The following is a 22,755-nucleotide window of genomic DNA, read 5'->3' on the forward strand; positions in this document are numbered from 1 at the left end:
TTAGCAATTACAAATCAATGATGGATGTTAGATTATCCAGTGAAAGGGGCCTATAATCAACAATTTTCTTGTGTTACTTGATCGTTTTTTAATAATTAAACACACTTAACCTAATTGTACAATCATGAATCTTCTTCTTATTCTCTCTCTATTTAAACTTTTCATTTTTTATTTTCTATTTTCTATTTGTGTGGTGTGTGTTCAAAACATAGGACCTGCCTTGTTAAATGTAATTTACTGAGAATTCATTCATCTGAGCTGGTTGTCTAGAGAAAGTACAGTCAAATGAGGAAAGAAAAGAAAAAACACAAAAAGAAGAAGAAGGAATAATTAAGTTGGTGGTTGAGTTAGCAGCCACCAAAAAGTCAAGAGAATTAAGAAGGGTGTTAATCACAACTTCCCTCTTCTACTAAAATGTTACCAAGATACACGCCATTTCTTGCCGTCACTTTTCCAAAAGTTGTAAAAACATGATTATGGAAGTAAACGGGCAGGTCGGGTCGGATATGGATGGATTGAAAATGCGAAATGCGAAAACAGATAAAATATTCGATCTGATCCATATTAATATATATGAAAATTGTGTTAACTATTAGATAATATGGATATCTATATTATCCATGACTTCTTGAATATAGTCAATTTTGGAAGGATTTATAGTCTCCCAAATTGGATGAACCCCCAATTTTGAGTTTTTATAAATATAAAAGTTAAACCTATTGGTTATCCATTTTTAAGTGGATAAAATGAATCTTATCCATATTTGACCTATTTTTTTAAAAGTTCATTATCCAAGCCATTTTTAGTGGATAATATGAATGAATAATTATTATTCTTTTATCCATTTTGTCACCACGAAACAAGACTAACAACTTGTTTGGATAGTTGTTACCCATCGTTTTATAATGTATTGTATTGTATCGTTTTATGAATACAACGTTTGGACAGAAAGTATTATTTGCTGTTGTTAAATAACATTTTACTATTTGGTTTGACTGTATCATACTGTACTGTAACAGATAAGTTTATTCAAATACCCTCAATTGTTTAAATATTAAATTTATCAAGAATTACTCATAAAAATAATTTAAGAAAATCCCTTTCTACTAATTTATCGCCAAATATGTCTTATAAATAGATTAAGAATTAAATTCATGTAAATTTTAACAAAATTAGTGGAACAAAATTAGCAATTTTACGTTGGAGTTAGATGCGGCAGAAGTTCTGGAAAAAATGGGACGAAGACAAAGTAGGTTATAGGTGCGAGATTTGGAATTATAAAAAAAAGGTAAAGGGTAAAAGAAAATTATGGAGTAATAAGTTAGGGCATAATTGGAAAGAAAAATAGGAAACAATCCTACCACACCAAATCGGTTATTTCAAAAAATGAGACTTTTCATTGTTCCGGAACAATGAATTTAACAATACAATATATACAACCAATTTTAATGAAACAGTAAAAATAAATATTATTTTGGGATAATAATACAATACGATACAATGAGTAACATCCATCCAAACAAGCTGTAAGGAAAACATGAGGTGGATGAACCATAAGGTAAAAAGTAGAGAAAAGACCCTAAAATAAAATGATTTATCGCTTCCTACCTAAAAGAACTACTTTCTCAGAGTTGTAAAGATAAAAACGATACTTTAGTTAAGTGTAAAGAAACATTATTATTCAACAACATCCCTATTGACTGGATATAAGAAATTGGCTTGTGCTTCAAGATAGAAGCCAACATCTTGGCGATCGTAATCGAGTGGTAATAAACCTTTATTTGGCTTGTCGCAATTTACTTATTGTCCTTTTAGCCCATGACTCAAACGTGTAGAGACAAAAGCAAGATAATAAGATTAACATGTATGCTAGTATATGAACAGTATAATATCACATGTATGCTAGTAAATGATCAAGTCCGGTGTGTTAGCTTCAAAGTGTAAGTAAATCATTCGTACCTTCTAGTTATTTATTTATTACCCTAGAGTGAAAACTCTGTGATAGATTAATGCTCCATTATAATTTGATATTATTGGACATAGTCATGTGTTCAATATTCTTGCTAAAGAATCTAAATTCTATTCACGATCGGCGTTAAAATAACATTTACACAAGTAGGCTATTCATAAAGTAATTACGTGATAAATATTACTCTTGATAACTTGATAAAATTAATACTTAACTTGCTATCACGGGTTAAAATATATGGATAATATAAAAAGAATTTTTTTATTTCCTGCTAAATACTGATGGTATTTTTATGGGACAGAGGATAACACCTATAAGTTAATGGTTCGAACGTTGGAAGCAGCAACTAATGGTTGCATTATGGTAGACTGTCTAAATTAGGGCGAAGTGCAGCCAGTTTTAAGCCCACTATTTAAAATATATTCACCATTTATAATGTATGTAAAGATTAGTCAGATCACCCAAACTTCACGACTAAGTATCCTGAATTTGAAAATTCAGGACTTAGTGTCTTGAATTATTGAGCTGCTAATTTAAAATTCAGGATATAAGATTCGAACTTTTGGATACAATTTTCGAACTTTAGGACATGATGACCTGAAATTTGAACTTTGAGGTTTAAACTCTAGGAAGTCGTGTCCTGAAGTTTGAGCGAAATTGCCAAATCTTTAAATACATTGTAAACTGTGGATATATTTTAAACAACATACTTAAAAATGGCTATCCGGTATCATTTCCACTCTAAATCACACCCTTTGGATAGGCCCTTACCCAAACTCTGAGTGAATACAAAATACTGACGAGACTGTTTTTCTTTTAGAGGATAGCACCATGATATAAGGTTGATTAATTGCTTCCCAAAAAGTAAAAAGATTTTCTTTACCGTAATAGGAAAGCTAAAACTTTGCACTTTTAACACTCTCAAGTCTCATCTTAGACTTGCAATTGATCTTTAAACTTTAAAGTCCGTGGTAGTAATTGTTTTTGACACAAAAGCCACCAGCCTTGTCGACTACAAGTGAAGTGCCCCAGAATTCAAACCACCTATTTAGCTTCTCTCCTTTTGACTTCTGAAAACATCCTGTAAAAAACTTTTCTTTTTCCTCAAATATGGCAGTGTTCCCACATCACATTTGAACCTTGTCCTCTTACCACAACTATCCCACCGCGTTAGATTTTTTTCCTTTCCGTCATTTCAATAATTGACTCAAGAAAACAAAAACCATGGCCATTGATATGATCTCTGAAGCTCCAAGTTTAGCCACAAGTCCAAGAATCTCTTTTTCCCATAATCTTTGCCACAAAGATATTGCTGCCACTACTAATGCCAGTAGTGATTTTAATTCTGAATTCGATTTCTGTATTAGCAGTAGCACTGATACAGAAACTTCTTCAGCAGATGAGCTGTTTTCAGATGGCCTAATTCGCCCTCTTCAACTTCAAGAAAAGTTTGTCACTTCTTCAAAACAGTTTCCTCTATCAAAGACTCAAACTTTATTTAATTCACTTCCGCCCCTTCCAGTTTCCTCATCAGAAAATGAAATTTCAAAGCAAGAAATCAAATCAGAGCAGCAACAAAAGAATCTGTCGAATTCTAATTCCTTTTGGGGTATTAAGAGAAGCAGTAGCGTTCATTGTGTTAATACACATAAGAAAAGCTCATTTTGGTCATTGCCTTTATTATCCCGCAGCAATTCTACTGGTTCAGTTCCTAATTCAAAGCAATCAGTACAGAAACAGAGTAGTGCGCAATGGAAACAAATGAAGAATTCATCATCAGCAGCAGCAGCTAGTTTTTATACATCTCAAAAGCCACCTTTGAGAAAGAATTATGGTAATGCTATTCGGATTAGTCCAATTCTGAATGTCCCATTTGGATTGGGGTCTCTGTTTTGCAATGGGAAAGATAATAAGAAGAGTAAGAAATGATTTTTGTGTGTTCGAGTTATTCTCATAACTTTAATGAAATACATCACGGTTTGTTATTATTTCAAGGTTTTTCATGATTTTTTGATTCTTTTTATTCATTCAACATAAGGAAAGAATCTGTGTTCTGGATATTTGGAGAAGTTGGTTACTATTTTATCTCATTTAGGGATGTTTGGTTGGGAAATAAGTTAGCTCAAGATTAATTATTTCGGGATTAGTTATCCCGAAATTGTTATCGCGCCCTGTTATAGGGATATTTTAACACTACAATCCCGAGATTAGTTATAGCGCAATTTTATCCCAAACAAATGTGATATAAACTCATCTAGTATTTAATCCGAAAATTAATTATCCCTTGTCTCTTGTACCAAGCGAGTGTTAAAAGATGTAGTTATACCAGTATTGTTTACTGTACTTCCCAAAGAAGGTCATAGGCTAAGGGAACATACAGACATAGCAACCTTATTCCATGGTTGTCTACTATAGTTTCTTCCCTTAATTAATTTGTCTTGATATATAAAAGGGCTTCATATTGATTTCAAGATTACTTTTTCTGTCATTTATGTTTATTTTTGTAAAGTGAGCGTTAGGCTTGGAGCAACAATAATATTTTCTCCAAACACCTATAGGTCACGGGTTCGAATCGTGGAAGCAGTCACTAATGTTTGTATTAGGTTAGACGGTCTACATCATTGCACTTTGGATGTGGTTCTTTTCCGAATCATGAGTGAACGCGAGATATTTTATACACTACCCTTATATCCTTATCTTGTAGAGGGGCTGAACAAGTCTAACTCCCTCTACAAAAACAGAGGAATGCAATAGCAGGGTATTTTTATTCCTATATCTCCCCCACAGGTGTAATTTTGCAATAAAAGTGCTCTGGTTTTTTTTTTTTTTTTTTTTTTTTTCTGTTTATCTTTTTCCTAAGATGAAAGGGAGCTTTGACATAATTGGTAGTCGTAGCTGCCATGTGACCAGGAGGTCACGGGTTCGAGCCGTGAAAATAGCCTATTGCAGAAATATAGGGTATAGTTGCATATAATAGACCCTTGTGGTCTAGTCCTTCTCAGACCTCGCGCATAGCGAAAACTTAGTGCACCGAGTTTTTTTTTTTCTTCTCCCTACTATGTCATATTTTGATTAGGTTCAAACTTTTGAAGAGTGGTTTCCTTGTTGTTGAAAAGAGCCCTTTGACAGGCTGACAGCAAGCCATATTAAACAAGCAGGATAGTCAAACAAATAGAGTAGTATAACTCAGAAAGTGCATTAAAGTAAGTTAAAAGTAGGTTGTTTAAGGCCAGCCGAATTGGGTAGATAAGTAAACTTAAGAATCATTCATTATGCTTTGCACGACTAGATACTTACTACTCTCTTTTTTCAAATCTCTACTACAATTAGAACTTCCCACTGGTGGTTCATAAAATGAGATCTTTAGTCTGAACCAGCTAGAGGTATCACACATCTTTTGGTCAAGTGAAATAGTAGGAAAGTGAGTCATCAATAATCATAAATGTGGAGACTAAAAGGGAGAAAAGGGAGGGACTATAAATATCAATCGTTCAATAGAAAAGAATAACTTTGAAAGATCTTTCAAACGCATCATTATACTATCACTTTCAAGAAACGACCCCTTTCAGATATTTATTTTGTTTTCCAAAAAAATTCGTAACTCTGTAAAAACAAAGCTAAAATTCAAGCTTAATGTTTGTAACCACTATGGGCTAAAAATTATCCTAGTTAAAGTTTTCAATATTAAGAGAGCCTTCAAGAGCTGCCACTTGTCACAGAATGACTTCGACAAAAGTCGTGTTCAAGGTTGAAGTGGTCTCACAAGAGATGAAGGGTGGGGTCGAAGAGTCAACATAGATCAAGGTCGAGGACGAACACTCGTCTTAAACAGTATAAGAACGACTAGTTTTAGTATAAGACTCTAAAGAGAATATTCCAGTGGATATTCTCTGTATCTGTACTATTAGGGTTTTTTGGGCACATATTCCCTTGTAAATAGAAATGGACATAGTTATAGGGGACATGAAATATTCATTTGCAAGACAACACATTGACATTCTTTGAAGAATCTTGCTTTATTGCAGACATACAAAATATACCTTTTTCTTGCTATTCTTGTCTAATTTTTCCCCTACGATCCAAGAAGAATCCGAATATTCAAAGGTTTATCAATCATTCATCATTGTCAGAAAGAATAACCACGAATCTCACCCTTTTCGGGTGACACACATGTTCTTATTTACTTAAATGCTATTCATTGCTATTTATTGTTATTTAATGCTATCTCTTTCATTTTTGGGTCATTGAACATTACCGGTTTTATCGTCATTTATTACTAGTTAGATAATGTCCGTACTGTATTGTTACAAAATCGGTTAAATATTATTTTATTAAATCTAATTGTTTAAACCTAGATCTAAATTTTGGGTCAAACAACTGCTTCTAGTTTGCTTTGAGGCGTGGAATAGTAGAAGGCAAGGCAGTTGATGACTTAACATGCTTTCAGCCAAGAGCCCAAGACAATATTCATCAGTTGGAATTAAGGGTGGCAAGTGGGCCGGTCCAGGCCCGGGACCGGTCCGGGACCGCAGGCCAAATGAGCTAAACGGGCCAGGACCGTTTGGCCCGGTTTTAGCGGGCCTGGGTCGGTCTCATGGGCCGGTCCTATGATTTGGGCCCGTCAGGCCCGGGACCGTTTAGCCCGCCAGGGCCCGGGACCGGCCCTGTCCCTTAGCGGGCCAAACGGTCCCAACGGCTATTTTTTTTAAAATTTTTTTTTTAAAAAATATAGCCGTTGGGCTGTCAAAAATAACCGTTGGCTATTTATAAAATAGCCATTTAACCCCCCAACTTTGTTTTAATCCCAAATTTTTTATAATTACACTTTTTTCCTATTTTCAACTATAAATACCCCATCATTCTTTCATTTTTTCTTACAAAATCATCAATCTATCACAATCTCTCTCTAATTTTCTTCTATAATTGCTACTATTGCTTACTTTATTGTTCCAATTTGTGAAACAATTGTGAAGTTGGTGAATTGAAGTCTTCAACGATAATCAATTTCCAACAAGTTGTTCGTCAATTCGGTAAACTCGTTCCAACTCTTAAGTTTTAATATTATAATTTTGTTTGTTTTATTTATTTTCTATTACTTTATTAATTAAGATGGCTTCCTTAAAAAAACTTTTTGGTAAAAATAAGGGAAAATCCAAGAGTGACGAATCTAGTGCTCAATTTGTTCCTCCCCCACTGCCCCGAGCTCCCCGAACCAAACTCCATATTGCCATATTTTTTAATGCTATAATAAAATTACAAGGCATATCTCTTTACAATATTTTTGTCTTTAGACTTAGATATTATTTTTAACATCCTTTTGTCTTTAGATGTATATATAACTTATCGAATTTTTGGTAAAAATAAGAAAAAATTCAAGAGTGACGAACATATTATATATACATTTAATATATATATTATACTATATATACATCTTATATATAGTATATAAGATGTATATATAGCTTATCGAATATAGCTTTTATATATATATATAATATATATATATATATATATATATATATATATATATATATATATATTTAATATATATACTATACTATATATACATCTTATATATAGTATATAAGATGTATATATAGCTTATCGAATATAGCTTATATATATATATACATCTTATATCGATATACTATATATATATCTTATAGCCCACTTAGCCCGTTTAGCCCGCGGTCTAAGACCGTTTAACTCGGGACCAAACGGTCCCGGTCCCGGACCGGTCCTTAAAAAGCCCGTTTAAGCCCGAGCCCGTTTAACCCGTTTAATTTGGGCCCGGCACGGGACAAGGACCGTTTGGACCGGCCCAATTAACCCATTTAGGCCCGTGACCGGCCCACTTGCCAGCCCTAGTTGGAACCATATATATCAACTGCGTCAACAGCTGAATGCTTGTCATGTTGGCTTAAAATCTTAAGCAAATTTTTGTAATAAATAGATTAATATTTTCAAAAATTAATGAAATTATCACCATGACGACCCAATTTTCAATAATTTAACTCAGCCCATTTTGGGCGAAAATCTTTTCTCTTCAAATAGTGAGGTTAGTGTTTCTGAATTATTTTTAAAAACAGGTTAAAGTAAAAGACATTCAAGTTGGCGCCCATAAGAGGATTCCAATTACGCAGTGAGCAAAAATACATAAATGAAATAGACGATCTCAATTCTCAAAGTTCACAGTGGGTTGTTTTGATGTCTTAGCTCTTCGTATAGTGTCTTTTTTTGAGAAAAAAAGGCCTGCATTGTTTACAATACAAAAGGGAAACTTTAGTTTCTAGGTAACTGGAATTTTGGGGAGAAATTTTATTTTGGGTGAGACTTACCCAACAATAGTTTTATGAGGCCACTCTCTGCATTTGACAAGTGTGGTTGTGGGGCCCGACATTGGTTTAATTTCAATAAACAAAGAAGAAAAAATGATTTTGGCATTAATGTGGATCTCACTCCCACTCATATATTCAATAAACAAATAGTTAAATAGATATTGTACGAGAGAAATGAAGGGAAAGAAAAATGTGAAAGGCGTTTCCCTCCTTAATTACCATAATTTGCTCACCACCAAACGTAATATTTATATTTTTTGTATATATCTGTCTTCTTCTTCTTTTTCATTATCAAAGTTCATATCTTTTCAAAACCATCTTAACTTACCAAAGCTTTAAAAATGAACGTTTAGAGGTTGTTCATTGATATAAATATGAAATATATTATACATAATTTGTCAATAAAATGCTCCTCATTTGGCACCTAAATACAAAAATGTGGTCACTAGCATTGAGTACTTTTGCATATTGATTCATTTGCTACCATGTTTAACCTGCAAGATCATTATAAGAATATTATTTACTTCTAGAATATCATTATCATTTGCTACCATGTTTAATTCATGCATTAATAATCCTTGCATTACTAATACACCTTATTCAACACTATTCTTATACGCTCTATCAAACGACTCCTTAGTGTATTAGTAAAAGGCCGAGTTGTGTATGCTAAGATTTTTATTGAAACTTTTAGAATAACATTTTTAGATTGAGTGCCTTTCTGAATTACTAAAGAACTTGGTTCTTTACCTTACTCCTTAAGTGTAAGCGAAATAGCAGTAAAAGAACACAATAATTTTTATGTGAAAAATTACCCGGCTCAAAGGTGCAAAAACCACGACCTACCTCGTAGGATTTTAACTTCAACTTCACTAAAATAAATGAGCGAAATGTATCGATTACAAGACCTGTGAATCAATACTCACCGGTTCTCATGTTTCAACTATTTGACTTACAAGTTACTCTAACTTGCAAAACAATTACTTCAACTCACTGATTATGTATGACACTTGATTACAACTCGATTTCTTAAAACACATTTACTAACTGACTCAAGAAGAACACTAAGACTAGTAATCGACTTGAATGTTGAAAATGTCATTCCACAGTTGATGTGTAAAAGGATATCATCCGCAGTCCAAAAAGATAGTATTTAAGTTTACTAAGCTCAGAGATCTTTTAGGAGTCTTATACATAGTCAACTTCTCATTTGATAGGACTCCTACAGTTTCAAGGACTCCACCATTCTTGTAACTCTTGTGTATCACTTATGCAAGCATATCTTCTTGGACAACGATCCTTATCGCGTTAGCAGCCTTCTTCCAACAAACTCGGACTCGAGTAACTTTGTGAAAAAGTTACTTCGACCTTGAGGTTCTTAGAGCATTTCATTAGCTACCTTGAGACCTGGTTCTTAGAGCATTTCCTCTGGACAAACTTTGTTAATCATCAAAATCCGAATACTCAACAAACATTTAACATATAGCAGGCATCGTAGTTCTGTTTTGATCTCATGACCTAATTGTTTGAAATAATCGCCTGTCGCATGTTTTCTCAAATCTGACCTTCTAACTATGCTTTTGGGTTTTCAATTTCCCTATTGAATATATTATTGTTTTCATCACAATTATCCGTATGATCTTTGTCCCAAAAATTTTCTGTCTCAACTCCTCATGATTGGGACTTGGAAATTTTTCAAATCCTTTCTTAGCTTGTTATTGCAAAAGATTGAAGTTGGCTAGTTCTACTATCTGAAGATTAGCCTTTATGGCTTGTAATGTGCAAAATTGCCATTACTAGATGGGATGTGTTATGACTGTAGTTTTTCCTTTTATGATATGATATACTAATTTATGGCTACCGTTTATTGAAAGTAGACGAGTTGTATTTCATTGTCACGTGATCCTTTCATATATCTGGCTTTTTGCTTAGTAACTTCTTCGGTTTGTTATTCATTTATGTAAATTTAAGCATTTCTTGGATCTTGGTGTTTTAGCAGTCCTGCAAAGTAGAAAAAGGTCCTCTGATGGTGTGAGATCAATGTCCGACATGTATTACTATGAGTCCTCACATTTTCCTTTCTGAAGCTCAAGCTGTTGTGGTATTAGTCCGTCTATCTAGATTGACTGCCATCCATTTTCAACAGACTTTAACCTTTATTATTTTGTTGAATATGTTGGACTATTGTTTCAAATTCTTTGGAGAGAGATGCTCTATTCCGAGGTTACATGTGAGCGTATAACTGTAATACACTGTTCTTCAACCCTTCCCTGTCACAGCGCATTCTTGGAAAAGAAAAGGCATAAATTGTTAGGCAATGTTTTCTTATGCAAGATGTGAGGACTAACAATCTTAATTTTGCAGTACGAGTGTATGATGGTAAATGTGAAGCGGCATGCAGTTACAGCATTTAACTTATCTGATCAAACATTTGGCAAACATTAGCTACACTAATATGTAGAGTCCTCATGTTTCCTTTTACCATGTTTTATCCTTTGAGTTCACCTGCAATCTAAAATGCATGTGAACTTGGAAGTAGTCTTCAACCCTTTAGTTTTGCACAGGCAGCTGGTTCTTAGTAACCTTTATGGACCCCTGACAGCAAAGACAGGGAGGTAAATTGTAAATGAAATTAACTGACATATATTACTACTCTTTTTCCCCCAAATGACGATGCAACAGTTCTTGAATCTTCTAAGCCCATTCCCCCATGGTACGTTCTCGCTGGATGCAGATGCACCATGTGAAACTGAAAACAGTGATACTCACCAAAAAGAAATAGAAGATGTTGCTAACTCCATCCTCAAGATGAAATCCAGCTGTATACTTTTGTTTTATTCATAATGTAGATTTGGTTACACGTAAATGATGCTGAATCAGTTCTACAGATGTTAGAAGACCTTTAGGATTAGATGGGGCATAAACATTTTCACATGTAACAGCACATCCTTGGTGCTAGTTTATTTATGAAATCTACTTTACCTTGTCAAAATTATAAGGAACTAATCAAGCCAGGGAATCAGCGGAGTAGTAGAATTAGCATTAGTGTTTTATGATATCAAGAGTGAAAATTTTGATGGAAAGTAGAAAGAGAGGGCCAAGAGATGAGAGTTGAGGCGGTAGCGGCTACTTTTTGAGAAATTGAGATGCGTCTGAAGCCAATGCTCCAGCTCTTAAGTGGTACTCCCATTTCCCCCCACCCTCAAGTTTTTGGTAATCGAGCATCTTGTTTATATTCGGATGATTTAATACTGGTACAATGTAACCCATTTAAAGGCCTGTTTTCAGTCTATTGAAAGCAGCAAACTTGTTTAACAATGAAAAAATAGTAAAAAGAATAACATTGATTAGAGATCATTATAGCATTTGAAACAAACGCGAGAATTACTTTTGGAGTAAAAATTATCATTGCAACTTTAAACGATAACTATTGAAACAAATTTATAGACTATACATTAGGTATATTACAGTCTCTCTAAGGCTCTGAACTTAAGCTGGTAATAGATCCAATAGCTGTTAACAAAACAGCTGCATGATAATATCCATTCCCTGAGAACTATGGCCTCCTCTTTGCCTACTAATATCGACACTAGGGGAAAAAGCTTAGTCGTCTGTACATTATTTACAGGTGCAAAAACTCATCGAACAGTAGAGAGAGTGCTCATTCCTCACTCCTCACTCCTCACTCCTCCACCATTTGAGGTAGGGCAGTCGGAATATGTCGCAGGCGCTTTAACGACTCTGGTGTTGTAAGATCCGCAGGACCCACACTTATGATATAACCAATGGAAGCGCGCCCTGCTTTTCTGTTCACAGTCATTGCAAAGAATATCCTGAATTTGAAATATCATCATATTAGATGGAAGATTAAGGAAAAATACAGATACACCCCCAAAGTATGATCACGCTATACAAATTCTAACATAGCACCTAGTACCAAATTATATAATGTCCTAATTAGAACAATTACCTAGCAGATCATCAAAATTAAGTACTATCTTTTATGATTTTTGCCACAATGACTACATTACTGATGTCGAGATCGAGACAGCTAGAAGACTCATAACAACTGCAGCAACAACAGCATCCATTTCTAGTAGAAAACAACTTCACTACTCTGGTTGCCAGTCTCTTCCGTTCATCCTAAACCTTTTTAAGCTTTACAGAGTAAACGGACGGAATAACTTGAAAAGATGACGAAATTATCATGGTATATATGTTTTCCATCTCACCAACATGCCAAAAATTCATGCTATATGTGTTCTCCATCCATCAACAATTTTTAATCTTTTAACAGCCAACAATTTCTGATCGTTGTGGTACCAAAGATACCAATGCAAGTGCAGAAATGAAAGTAAAATGCACAGAAAAGTTAATTAAGGCAAAACCTGCCAACGATTCTGGTACTCCTCTGGAAGAACCTCATTAGCCAGCAGCGCATCGAGCATTCCAAAATAAACCTGGCAAGTGTAATATTTACAGAAACTTTAGGGTACCACTCAAAATGAGCACTTAAAGTATCAAAATCTCTGAGAAGTCTGTAGCACCATATACCCTCAAGGACAAAAAAAAAAAAAAAAAAAGAAAGAAAACACAACCCCCCAAGAAGGCACCTGAACTACCCTCCCAGGAAAGTCAAGAACAAGGAAAAGGAGAAATAGATACAATGAGGAGAGGCACCTCCCACAAATCAAAAATATAATAATTGAATTTTAAAAAGTTGGAAACTCTTCATAACTGCTGTGTAATTAAATGTCAAAAAGTGATCATAAAAACTAGGACTACATGTCACTCGACAAAGAACAAAAAACGTCACAAATTTATATGAAAGTATTGCTTATGGGGGAACATGGGGGCAAAAAAAGGAAAGAGAGGGATGGGGTTTCTCTCGCTTTTGGCATAGCAGCTTCACCATCTTTTGTGCTTGAAGGCAGCAGCAGACAAAATTTTAAGCGCAGAGTGCAGCCTAAAAGAATTAATATAAAAGGAGATCACTAGGAAATTCTTACCGCCATATTACCCATGGATTTGCTGCATATCGGACAAACGTAGTTACTGCAAGCATATGCCTGGTAGAGAGAGTATGGTTAAAATTTTAGTGAGCTTAAATCAAATAAATCAGTTCCTCAAAATTCTTTAGAAGTCAAAGGATATATATGTCAGAGCACAAAGTACAAGATAGATTTTTCACCTGAAAGCAAGCTGAGTGCATGTAATGCCCACAACGCAGAGGTCTAACTGTAGCACTTGAAGTAAACAAAAACTCACAGCAGATGGGACAATTTATTTCTAAAGCCTTCTCCAAACACTTGTGCTCTTTCAAACTTATTCCCAGACAACAATTGCATTTCATGCAATGATAAAAATCAATTCCGAGACCATTTCCAACACGACACAAGTTGCAAGAGGGGCAGTGATATACCGGCCTGATACAGAAAATAGGCATTCAGTAGAGGAAAACTGCCTATTCTCACACAAGTTTCACAGAGAAATGAAAAATTCAATCTCATTTTTCGCTCGAGAGAGTGGAAAAGATGTTGTTAGGGTAGTTTGGTTCACATACTAATTATTGTTGGAATTATAATGTCATGATTGTATATGCATAGAATAATATTGAAGGTATTTTTATGCGGTGAATAATAATGTAGGTATTGGGTAACTAATAATACATAGAATGTTAGGATGGAATTACTTACTTTAAGAGCATTTGGGTCTTTAAATAGCTCATATTTTTATTGCTAATACATGTATCCTTATTCCTCTTTCTATCACGCATAAATTAATAACTCCCGCATAACTTACTGCAGATATTATATAGTACTACCAACCAAAAAATGCATTAATTGTGCAGGGATCATATGTTTCTTAATGACATATGTAAGAGAAAAAACGTATCATCAGGTGATATTGTCAAAAACTACTATGGATCTAAGGTCATTAGCTGACATAAAAAAGACCATGTCATTCTTCATCCAGTAATTCAAGTACACTTAAATGATGCACTCAAATGGATAAACACGCAAAGTAGGATGTAAACAACACATTTATGTCAAACTCTAACAAGAAGCTAAGTTGACTCGTCTACCTCTCATCATCAAAGAATTTGCATATACTGCAAAAGTACTTTGACATGGAAAATCCATTGCATGAGGGTGTCGTGCAGCTAGGTCCAATTGCTTGAACTTTCAAACAACGCATGCACATCATCTCTACTGTTGCTTTCCTGAAAAAAAGGTAGACATGAGATGTAAAGAACCCAACTGCAACCTAAGGTATTTCTAGCTAAGGTTTACCTGTCCATTGAATGGTCGCTCACTTCATCATGGCAGAATCTGCATGTAAACAATTTTCCACAGCAAGCTGCACGAAGTTTGCAGTTTCTTTTGTAGTGCTCACATCCAAAAATCTGCTTCTCTGGATCTCGAAAGGACGGTGAACACCCAACATCTTCACTACAAGAAACTTCTTCTGTTGATGCTTGTGATTTCTGCTGGGAGGCTATCCAACGGCTGAGTACATAGAAAAGTCATCAAGATGCGGTTTACTGTTTATTTATGTACAGATTTTGCAACAGATAAAAAGAGCAAAAAGAAGCACTAAGACAAACCTAGTCATCAGATTTTGAATTAAATAAGATTTCCTTCTTGGATCAAGAGTTGAATCCCTGTTAACTTTTCTAATCTCCGACTCAAGTTCTGTTTGATTCATACGGAAAATGTCTTTCCAGCCGGGTTTGAACATATGGTCACTCTGGTCCAAGCCTTCATGAGAATCAACAACTGAACCTAGTATTTTTTAAGGAACAAATGTTACCTCCATTGAATGCATTAACGGTCAAGCCATAAATTAAGCTCTAAACTGCAGTTCCAAGAGCAAGATACACAGAAATTAGTGAGGGCATAGCATTAACCTCTGTTTGTATTGCTAGTTTGCAAGGCTTCAGGCTGTGCAGATAATTCAGGAGTTCGTCTCCAACACTCGTTGAGCCATTCGCTGAACATGGTGTTTTTAGTAGCCTGCTTTAATGTGTCCATCATCTTATTCTGCTCATCCTGAGTAAGAGCAGAAGTTACCCAGGGCAACATTGATTGAAGTACTTCAGCTCCTGTGCTTCCAATTATACGACCAACAATGATGTCTTGCTCCTCCACAGAGAAATGTTTGCCAAACAGTGGCCACAACTCAAGTTCTTCTCTAAATATATGTTGATCCAGGCTTACTCTGATTGATTTACACATTCCTTGAACCTTTGTGGCAAGCTCATTGTATTTCCTTATGTGATCCCTATCACTTAAGCCCATAGAGTCATCCTTCAGCCCTTCATGAAGCTTCGAAAGATCATTGAGGGCAGATGAAATGTCTTCAAACAATTTTTCCTCCTGCTTATGGTCTAAGGTATAGGAGTGAGACACATTGTGGAGTGCTTCTTTAGATTCAAGTGCAGGGAAAACGATTTCATCCTCAGCATTGCTGTGGGCTCTGTACAAACCCCAAAGCAACCGGAATCTTCCAATGAACTGCCGAAGAAAAGCTTCATGACGGTCACTAAGCTTACTAGATTCAACATCAAGATACTCCAAATCTTTTCGTATCGCCTTATGAAATTTGAATATTGTGTCAATAGGATGCACTTTATGGTTGGGTTGAGAAGAGGTACAATCTGTCTCCCATATAAAGAGGCTTGAATCAAGAGAAGGAGCGGTCGAGCTGAAGGTCAGTGAACGAAGAGATTTTGGAGTGGATATAGTAGTTCGTCCCAGATTATTATCACTGACTCCCAATCCTGGGACACAGCATGACTGATCATTGCAAGATATATTACAAGCATTTACACCCTTAGATGAGTCCGATGTATTTTCTTTTGTGCAAATTACGGCAAGGTTTCTTTTGGATGGCCTCTTAGAATCATCAGTATTGACTGAGAGTAAACATAGACAAGGTGCTCGAATATAAGATTCTTCAATGTCAGTAAATCTTTTAACAGGGCAGCAACCAGTGACACTAGAAGACAAACATACACCATCGGTACGTCCTTTACATGCCCAACCAACAAATAGGGTTACCAAAGCAGAATCATGTGCTGAAGCTGCAAGGGCAGAATTCAATTCCATAATTCAGTAAAAACACAGAACTGCTGGCATATCAACTGCTCTAGCAACAAAACTATTCGGCTGAATACCTGCCAGCTGCAAATTTTTTAAGAAATTTCTGGCTTCATCTTCAGACAGTGATCCAACTAGCCAGGGTAAGACTCGCTCTATCAACTTCAATGGCATTAAACACAAGCTTTGGTACAACAGTTTCCTCTGTCTGTCCGGGGTAAAATGCTTTCGAGCAAGCGGAAGAACCTGGAGATGGAGGACAAGACAAATATGCTTTAGCTTTGAAGGACATTTTTGCAGACATGGGTAGAAGTCATGCAATAGCTCTTAACAAAATTATACTAGAAAGTAGGTGTGAGTCCAAGAGAAATCCATCAAACAGTAAGCAGATCAAATTCTGGAGCTTATTGAACCAACAGAGACAGTTCATACTTTTGGGACTTGCACCTCGCAAGTTTATTCACCTTTGGCCATAGTAACGTACAATGAGACACATAATAACTCTTTTTATCAGTAATGAGACACATAATAATTTTAATAATTTCAGCAAGAACAATAAATTTATAATGAATCCCACCTGAACTTCTTCATTGTAAAAGTGCCGTTTGATTGTCTCAATAATTAAGTCGGCTTGCGAACATAATTTGGAGAAAAACTCAGCAGCTGAAATGGAACTGATTTCTGTGCTTTGAATGCTCTCAATCAGACAACGAAGCTCATTAAATTGACTTTCTTCTTCAGCATGCTCTTGGAAAAAGGAGAGTCCTCCATCTACAGCAGGAAATATGACCTTGTCCTCGGCAACACTGCCATAAGGTAAATCTAAAGGTTAAAGTTTCAGTTTGAAACAGGAACATAAAGCCCGCTTTTGATGTTGTGGATGTGAATTCTTATGTCAGCAACAGTAATTGCCCACATTACAGTTTCTAACATTAAGCACAATTAATAGTGCGGGATATATAACTCAAGTAGAATGCTATGCAGCTGTCGGACAGGCTCCAAAATGTCAGAGAGGAGCAAGATTAGCTCCATTAACTTATTCAAAAGAAAAAGGTCAAAAAGAATTACTTTACCAGTATCTGGCAACCACCTTATTTTTTTTATTCTTGTTTTGCAACTAATGAATTGTGCTTTCACGTTTTTTTTGGGATAAATAACTAAAGATCTTTAATATTTAACAATCTGTTAAGAAACTTTCACAAATCAGCAATTTTCTTGTCCCACTACCTCAGTAATATAGCATACAGAAGACATCCAAAGGGCAGTTTGTGATCAGCATCTAAACTCTTTTAAGACTATTGCAGAGACACATCAACCATCAGTTTGACCCATTATACAAGTAAAATTTATGTCTTCATAGGCAACAAACAATTTCTTTTCTTTCCCAAAAGCTCTACTTTTCAGTCATAAAAAATAATAAACCATATCAGAATTTCATGACTAAATCCATTCAAGGAGAGTGTCAATGATATAGTTGCTTCAAGAAGCAACAAATAGGTGATCTGGTATAAGCCAAAAAGTATAGAAAAAGAGAGAAGTCAGTTTGCAGCATATATGATTTGACGAAATAGAGATCATCATGAAAGGACCAGAAAACTCATCTATTACATATCTATGCCTTTTCATTAAAAAGAGATTAAAATAAAAACGACAGCATGGAATACATAGAATCTTCAGTGAAATTTTAAAATTGCCTTTTTAATTTCATAATCTTTGTCGAATTTCTATATTTTAACTAATGAAACAAACTTTTCATAGACCAATACCTGTGAAATATGCAGACTTCAGCAATAAACTGAAGTTTTGCATAGAAAGGTGCCAAATTAGAAAATTCTCCAGCTAACTCAATTCTTCTAGCCTCTGCTGCTATCTCATCTAGCTCTCTCTTAATAGCATTATGCCAATGCAATACTTCATCTATTGGGTTTCCACGATCAGTATCACAAGTATCACCTTTTAGCCCGAATTTCCTTTTCCCAGTGCTGGATGATTCACACGCACACTTTACCTTTCCTGACGCACAAGAGACTGTGACGGAGTTGAAATCCATAGAACATTCCAGCTCAGCATCGATATCATGCCCACTAACTGCAGTGACACACTTTCCACCTTCCATCCAGGTGAAAATTACCTTCAAAAGAAAGAAGCATAGCAAACAACACTTTTAGAGGGACAATTAGAGAAAGACAAACGCGCGCGCGCACGCACACACACAGAGCAAAAATGTGGTTAGCATCTACACATTAACACACACAAACGCGCGCAAAAATAAAAAAGAAAAAAAAACCTGCTGGAGAAGCTTCTCTTTTGGAATAATCATAGACAAGCACTTCTGCATATTCTTGAGCTCATCAGGAGATATAGAAGATGAAAGCCAAGGAAGGAACTTTTTCATCATATTGACAGGAATGCTACAAAGGAACTGCCAAACAAGTGATGCCTGCTCATCATTTGAGAACTTCTCAATGAGCAAAGGAAATACCTGTAAGGAACATTAGTTTGAGTCAACAAACATGTAAACTATATGGATTTTCAAGGTTGCTTCTGATTTAATGAGATCAAAACTGACATCACATAGGACACAAGAACTATGCTACTTTGAAATCCAAAAGGACCTAATAACCCAACGACTGACCAGTCATGTTACACAAGCTAGGCTTGGTGTACTCTAGGGAAAACCCAACCCTTCTGTAAGCAACCAAGCAATGAAAAAACAAGATGAAACTAGGCTAACCAGTCAACAATGTCATCAATCCTCTCAGGCCAGTGACATGTCAAAAGAGTAACAGTCCCACACAAAACATACATATCTACCTGTTCTGAGAAGCAACAAAGTTCACTATCTGCAAACTTGACTTAATTAAGTGCAACGAAGCAATTTAAGGCATATCAGTGGAGAACAATACAGATCTCGTACGAAGTTTAGTAACTCTAAGTGTAAAAGGAAGCACATAGAGAGATGTTCATCCAAGTTCAGACTTGATATAGTAATACAACTGTTCTATGAATTTGTCTTAATAAAATTCTTTTTAGATGGAAAAATTCAAAGAAATAAACTAATAAACTCATGACGAAAAGTCCACAGCAGGAGATCTATTTGAAACCTCAACAAATATCAGGCAACTATGACAATAAAGAGGTACTCCACCCTTTTTGTTTGTCTGTCTTGTTGTTCATCTTCACCGGTCAAAATGGAGACTTGGAATACCAAATTTGTACCATATGGAATATTTAAGGAGATCTTTTTCACCTCAACTTACTTTTAAGACTGAGGGGAAAACCAACAATAAAAGGAGTATAGAATTGGTGTAGGTTATGCATGGGTTGCCCCAACTCCAACTCATTTTGAAAATGAGTTGTGCCCTTGTGCTGATGATCCGCTAGTTGATTCAAAATTTAGGTGACCAACCCTATTAAACTACTGCTGAAACCGGTCAGGTATCCAAAACACCAGCACAAGACAAGCCATCACACTTCCGAAGGCTACACAAGTTGGGATTTGCCTTCTTTATGGTAGAATTCTGATAACTACGATTGCTTCTCCGCTCAAGTCATCTCACGGCTAATACAGATTAGGACATTGAAGAAATTGCATACTAGGAGAGGAGTAAATATACTGTAACATCACTCACAGAAAAACAAATATAGTTTCTGATTTTGGAACAAATAGCAGGTGTAACAACTGACAACAGAGAAGGTCCATGAAAGATGTGGAATCCTTAAACATGAAACTCAAGCAATGTTTCCTAGGAGAATACCTGTTCTTCCTCTTTCGACATGTGCTGACAAACAGAAGTTTGCAATGCCCCAGTACAAGATGCCAGCTCTCGTGGAAAACTTTCATAGTTATGCTTCTCAGAATTTAAGAGCTCAAAAAGGTGGTCGAAAAGATCACTTTCACCTTTATGCTCTAAGGAGTATGTCTGTGCTACATTCTTCACACGTATATCGAGAGCTGGAAAGATCACCTGCAATTGTTATAATCATGCTATCATTTGTAGCAAAGGCACACACGAGGAGACATTTATAAAAGTAGAACAAACTATGAAACTAAGAAACATGCCAACTGCAATATTATGAAAACTAAAGTTTCAACAGCTTATCAGGCATGACAAAAGAAATTCAATCATCCACGGTAGTCTTTTTTTATAATCTAGAATGATTTCTTCACAAGTTACACCAAGATGATGTCAACTTTACAAAGAAGTATGCCATTAAGTATCCAGAAAATCACCCAACTGTCTATAGAAAATGGAACATTTACTCCAGAAGTACAGTTGAAACAAAAGACCTCGTTCAATTTTTATGTTGGTCTTCCTACTCGTTCAAAAGTCTTCATTTTCTTTCTTGCCAAATGATCCAAAATGCACAAAGAGTGTTGTCTTCCAAAATCGCGTCCTTCCTAGTCTCTATTCTCTCTTCCCTCCAATTTTCCATAACTTCCCCTACTTCTTTTAGAATGTACAAGCCATATTAAACAAAGACTACAAATGACCAGACAAATACTTTGGAAATTAAACAGTATGGGGTGAGTGTCATATAGATGGAATCTACATATCTAAACAGGACTTTGACATTAACCTCAAAATATACCAAGCCAATATTGCTTAATCTTTTTCAAAAAAAAAGAATCGAACAGACTACCAAATGGAAGTACAAGACGTCCACAAAATTGGCAATAACTAGCACCAAGGTCCACTATTTTAACCATTAGAACCATCATGGCATGCAACATATAAACCAGGTCAATCTATCTCAACAAGATGTCAACCCTTAATTTTCAGTAGAAGAAGTATGGATTTTATATTCTAATTGCCATATTGGCCTGATAAAGGGATTGCTTAAATGTAAAAACAGTCTGTTGGGCTTGTTGAAGATTCTTTTCCTCATGAAACAAGGTACAACATACTTAGCATTAGCTATAATCAGATTGCTCAAAAAAGAAATTTCATGAAAATGCAGCTAAGACCGTCATAAGAAGTGCCAAGAATTAACATCATCTCATATCTAAACAGTTCATTCGGGAAATGGAGTGAGAAGTATTGATTACATTAAGATGATAGTGTTTGCCAAATACAAAACAGAATAGACATTAATAGACAAACACGTAACCAAATCACTAGTCATAGGGAGACGCATAGAGCAGGGCAACAAATAACATGAAGCTCTCTAAAAATTCAACAGCAACAAGAAGCACACCATCGGAAAATGAAAAGAGCTTACAACAACTAGCAAGTAGCTTAATATAATGACTTAATTTGCAATTCCGTATACAGAAAAGACAATGTCACAGGCTTCAACTACGTTTGAGCAGCGAAAAAAATTAAATGCTATTGGAACTGACAAAAAAATAGAGATGTTAAAGTCGGACCTCATCCTCAGCATGGGAATGGTGCTTGTAAACTGATCTAAGAAAACGGTAACGCTTGAGCAACGGCTGTATGTCGGCCAATTGTCCAGTAGCATACGCTAACGCCGAACGGTGAAGTGCGTCAAGCTCCAGCCGAATTGCCTTGTGAAAGAAGAGAAAAAACAGAATAGGAGAATCCTGCTTGCTACTCTCCTTGTCCAAAACTCCGTTGGAGGACGAGGTAGAAGAATCCACGGCATTGACTGCACCACCACATAAAACCGCTACTCCTCCACCTCCTTCTCTTCCCTGAGCCGCCATTCTCCACAGTTCCTAACCCTAATTCCTTCAAAATCCTCGACAATTCTCTGTCTCTCTACGTCTAAATGTGCAAAAAAATGACTCTTTCTGCTTTCTCTTGTTAACCTTATCGTCCTCCGCAGGAAGGAAAAAAAAGAAGCAACAAAACACACACACACACACACTAAATTTTCTCTCTTCTCTTTCTGTGTGAATTCAGAGATTCTGTTGCAAGTTAGTTTTCTACTACGGAAGAAATTTGCATCCTTTTCCAGAAATCTCTACGTGCTTGACTATATGTGCATATATATATACGTAGTTAATTTTTGTTAATCTATATACGTAGTTAATTACTTACTATAAATATTTGTACACATAAATAAGAATAGAATTAGATGGAGATTACATATACTATTATTTATGATAAATAATATTAGGAGTAATGGAATTAGATGGAGATTTGGTTCGACGGCGAAAGGAAGGATTCCTAGTTGTGGATGAGAACTGGTGGAGTACTTTTCAGTAGAGTTGACCCGGACCCACGTGGCGAAAGATATAGCCACGTTGGTTTTACTTTGTTTGAAATAATGGCGTTTAAAGGTTAAAAAGGAGGGCTGATTTGTCGTTTGTGGCAGGCCCGCGGATAATACGCACAAAATAAGAAAAGTATTATGTCATGAAAAAAGACAAGTACAG

The 22,755-nt window shown here is 35.7% G+C and overlaps 2 protein-coding genes across 2 annotated transcripts; one reads left to right on the top strand and one right to left on the bottom strand.

The window, feature by feature from the left end:
- Positions 1 to 3,193: 3,193 nt before the first annotated feature.
- LOC107760385 (uncharacterized) lies at positions 3,194 to 3,898 on the top strand. Its single transcript, XM_016578425.1, has one exon. It carries the CDS (start codon positions 3,194 to 3,196, stop codon positions 3,896 to 3,898), a length of 705 nt encoding a protein of 234 aa, XP_016433911.1.
- A 7,797-nt stretch (positions 3,899 to 11,695) lies between these two features.
- On the bottom strand, positions 11,696 to 22,549 carry LOC107760384 (zinc finger protein BRUTUS). Its single transcript, XM_075251412.1, has 14 exons — positions 21,781 to 22,549; positions 20,168 to 20,377; positions 18,697 to 18,891; positions 18,176 to 18,540; positions 16,987 to 17,215; positions 16,487 to 16,655; positions 15,218 to 16,393; positions 14,915 to 15,092; positions 14,601 to 14,816; positions 14,393 to 14,530; positions 13,499 to 13,733; positions 13,317 to 13,376; positions 12,696 to 12,767; positions 11,696 to 12,140 (listed from the first exon to the last, which is right to left on the bottom strand). The coding sequence occupies exons 1-14, from the start codon at positions 22,078 to 22,080 to the stop codon at positions 11,976 to 11,978; spliced, it is 3,708 nt and encodes a 1,235-aa protein (XP_075107513.1). The 5' UTR covers positions 22,081 to 22,549; the 3' UTR covers positions 11,696 to 11,975.
- Between the last annotated feature and the right edge of the window lie 206 nt (positions 22,550 to 22,755).

The sequence above is a fragment of the Nicotiana tabacum genome, chromosome 4 (genome assembly GCF_000715075.1).
Source record: "Nicotiana tabacum cultivar K326 chromosome 4, ASM71507v2, whole genome shotgun sequence".
NCBI lineage: Eukaryota > Viridiplantae > Streptophyta > Magnoliopsida > Solanales > Solanaceae > Nicotiana > Nicotiana tabacum.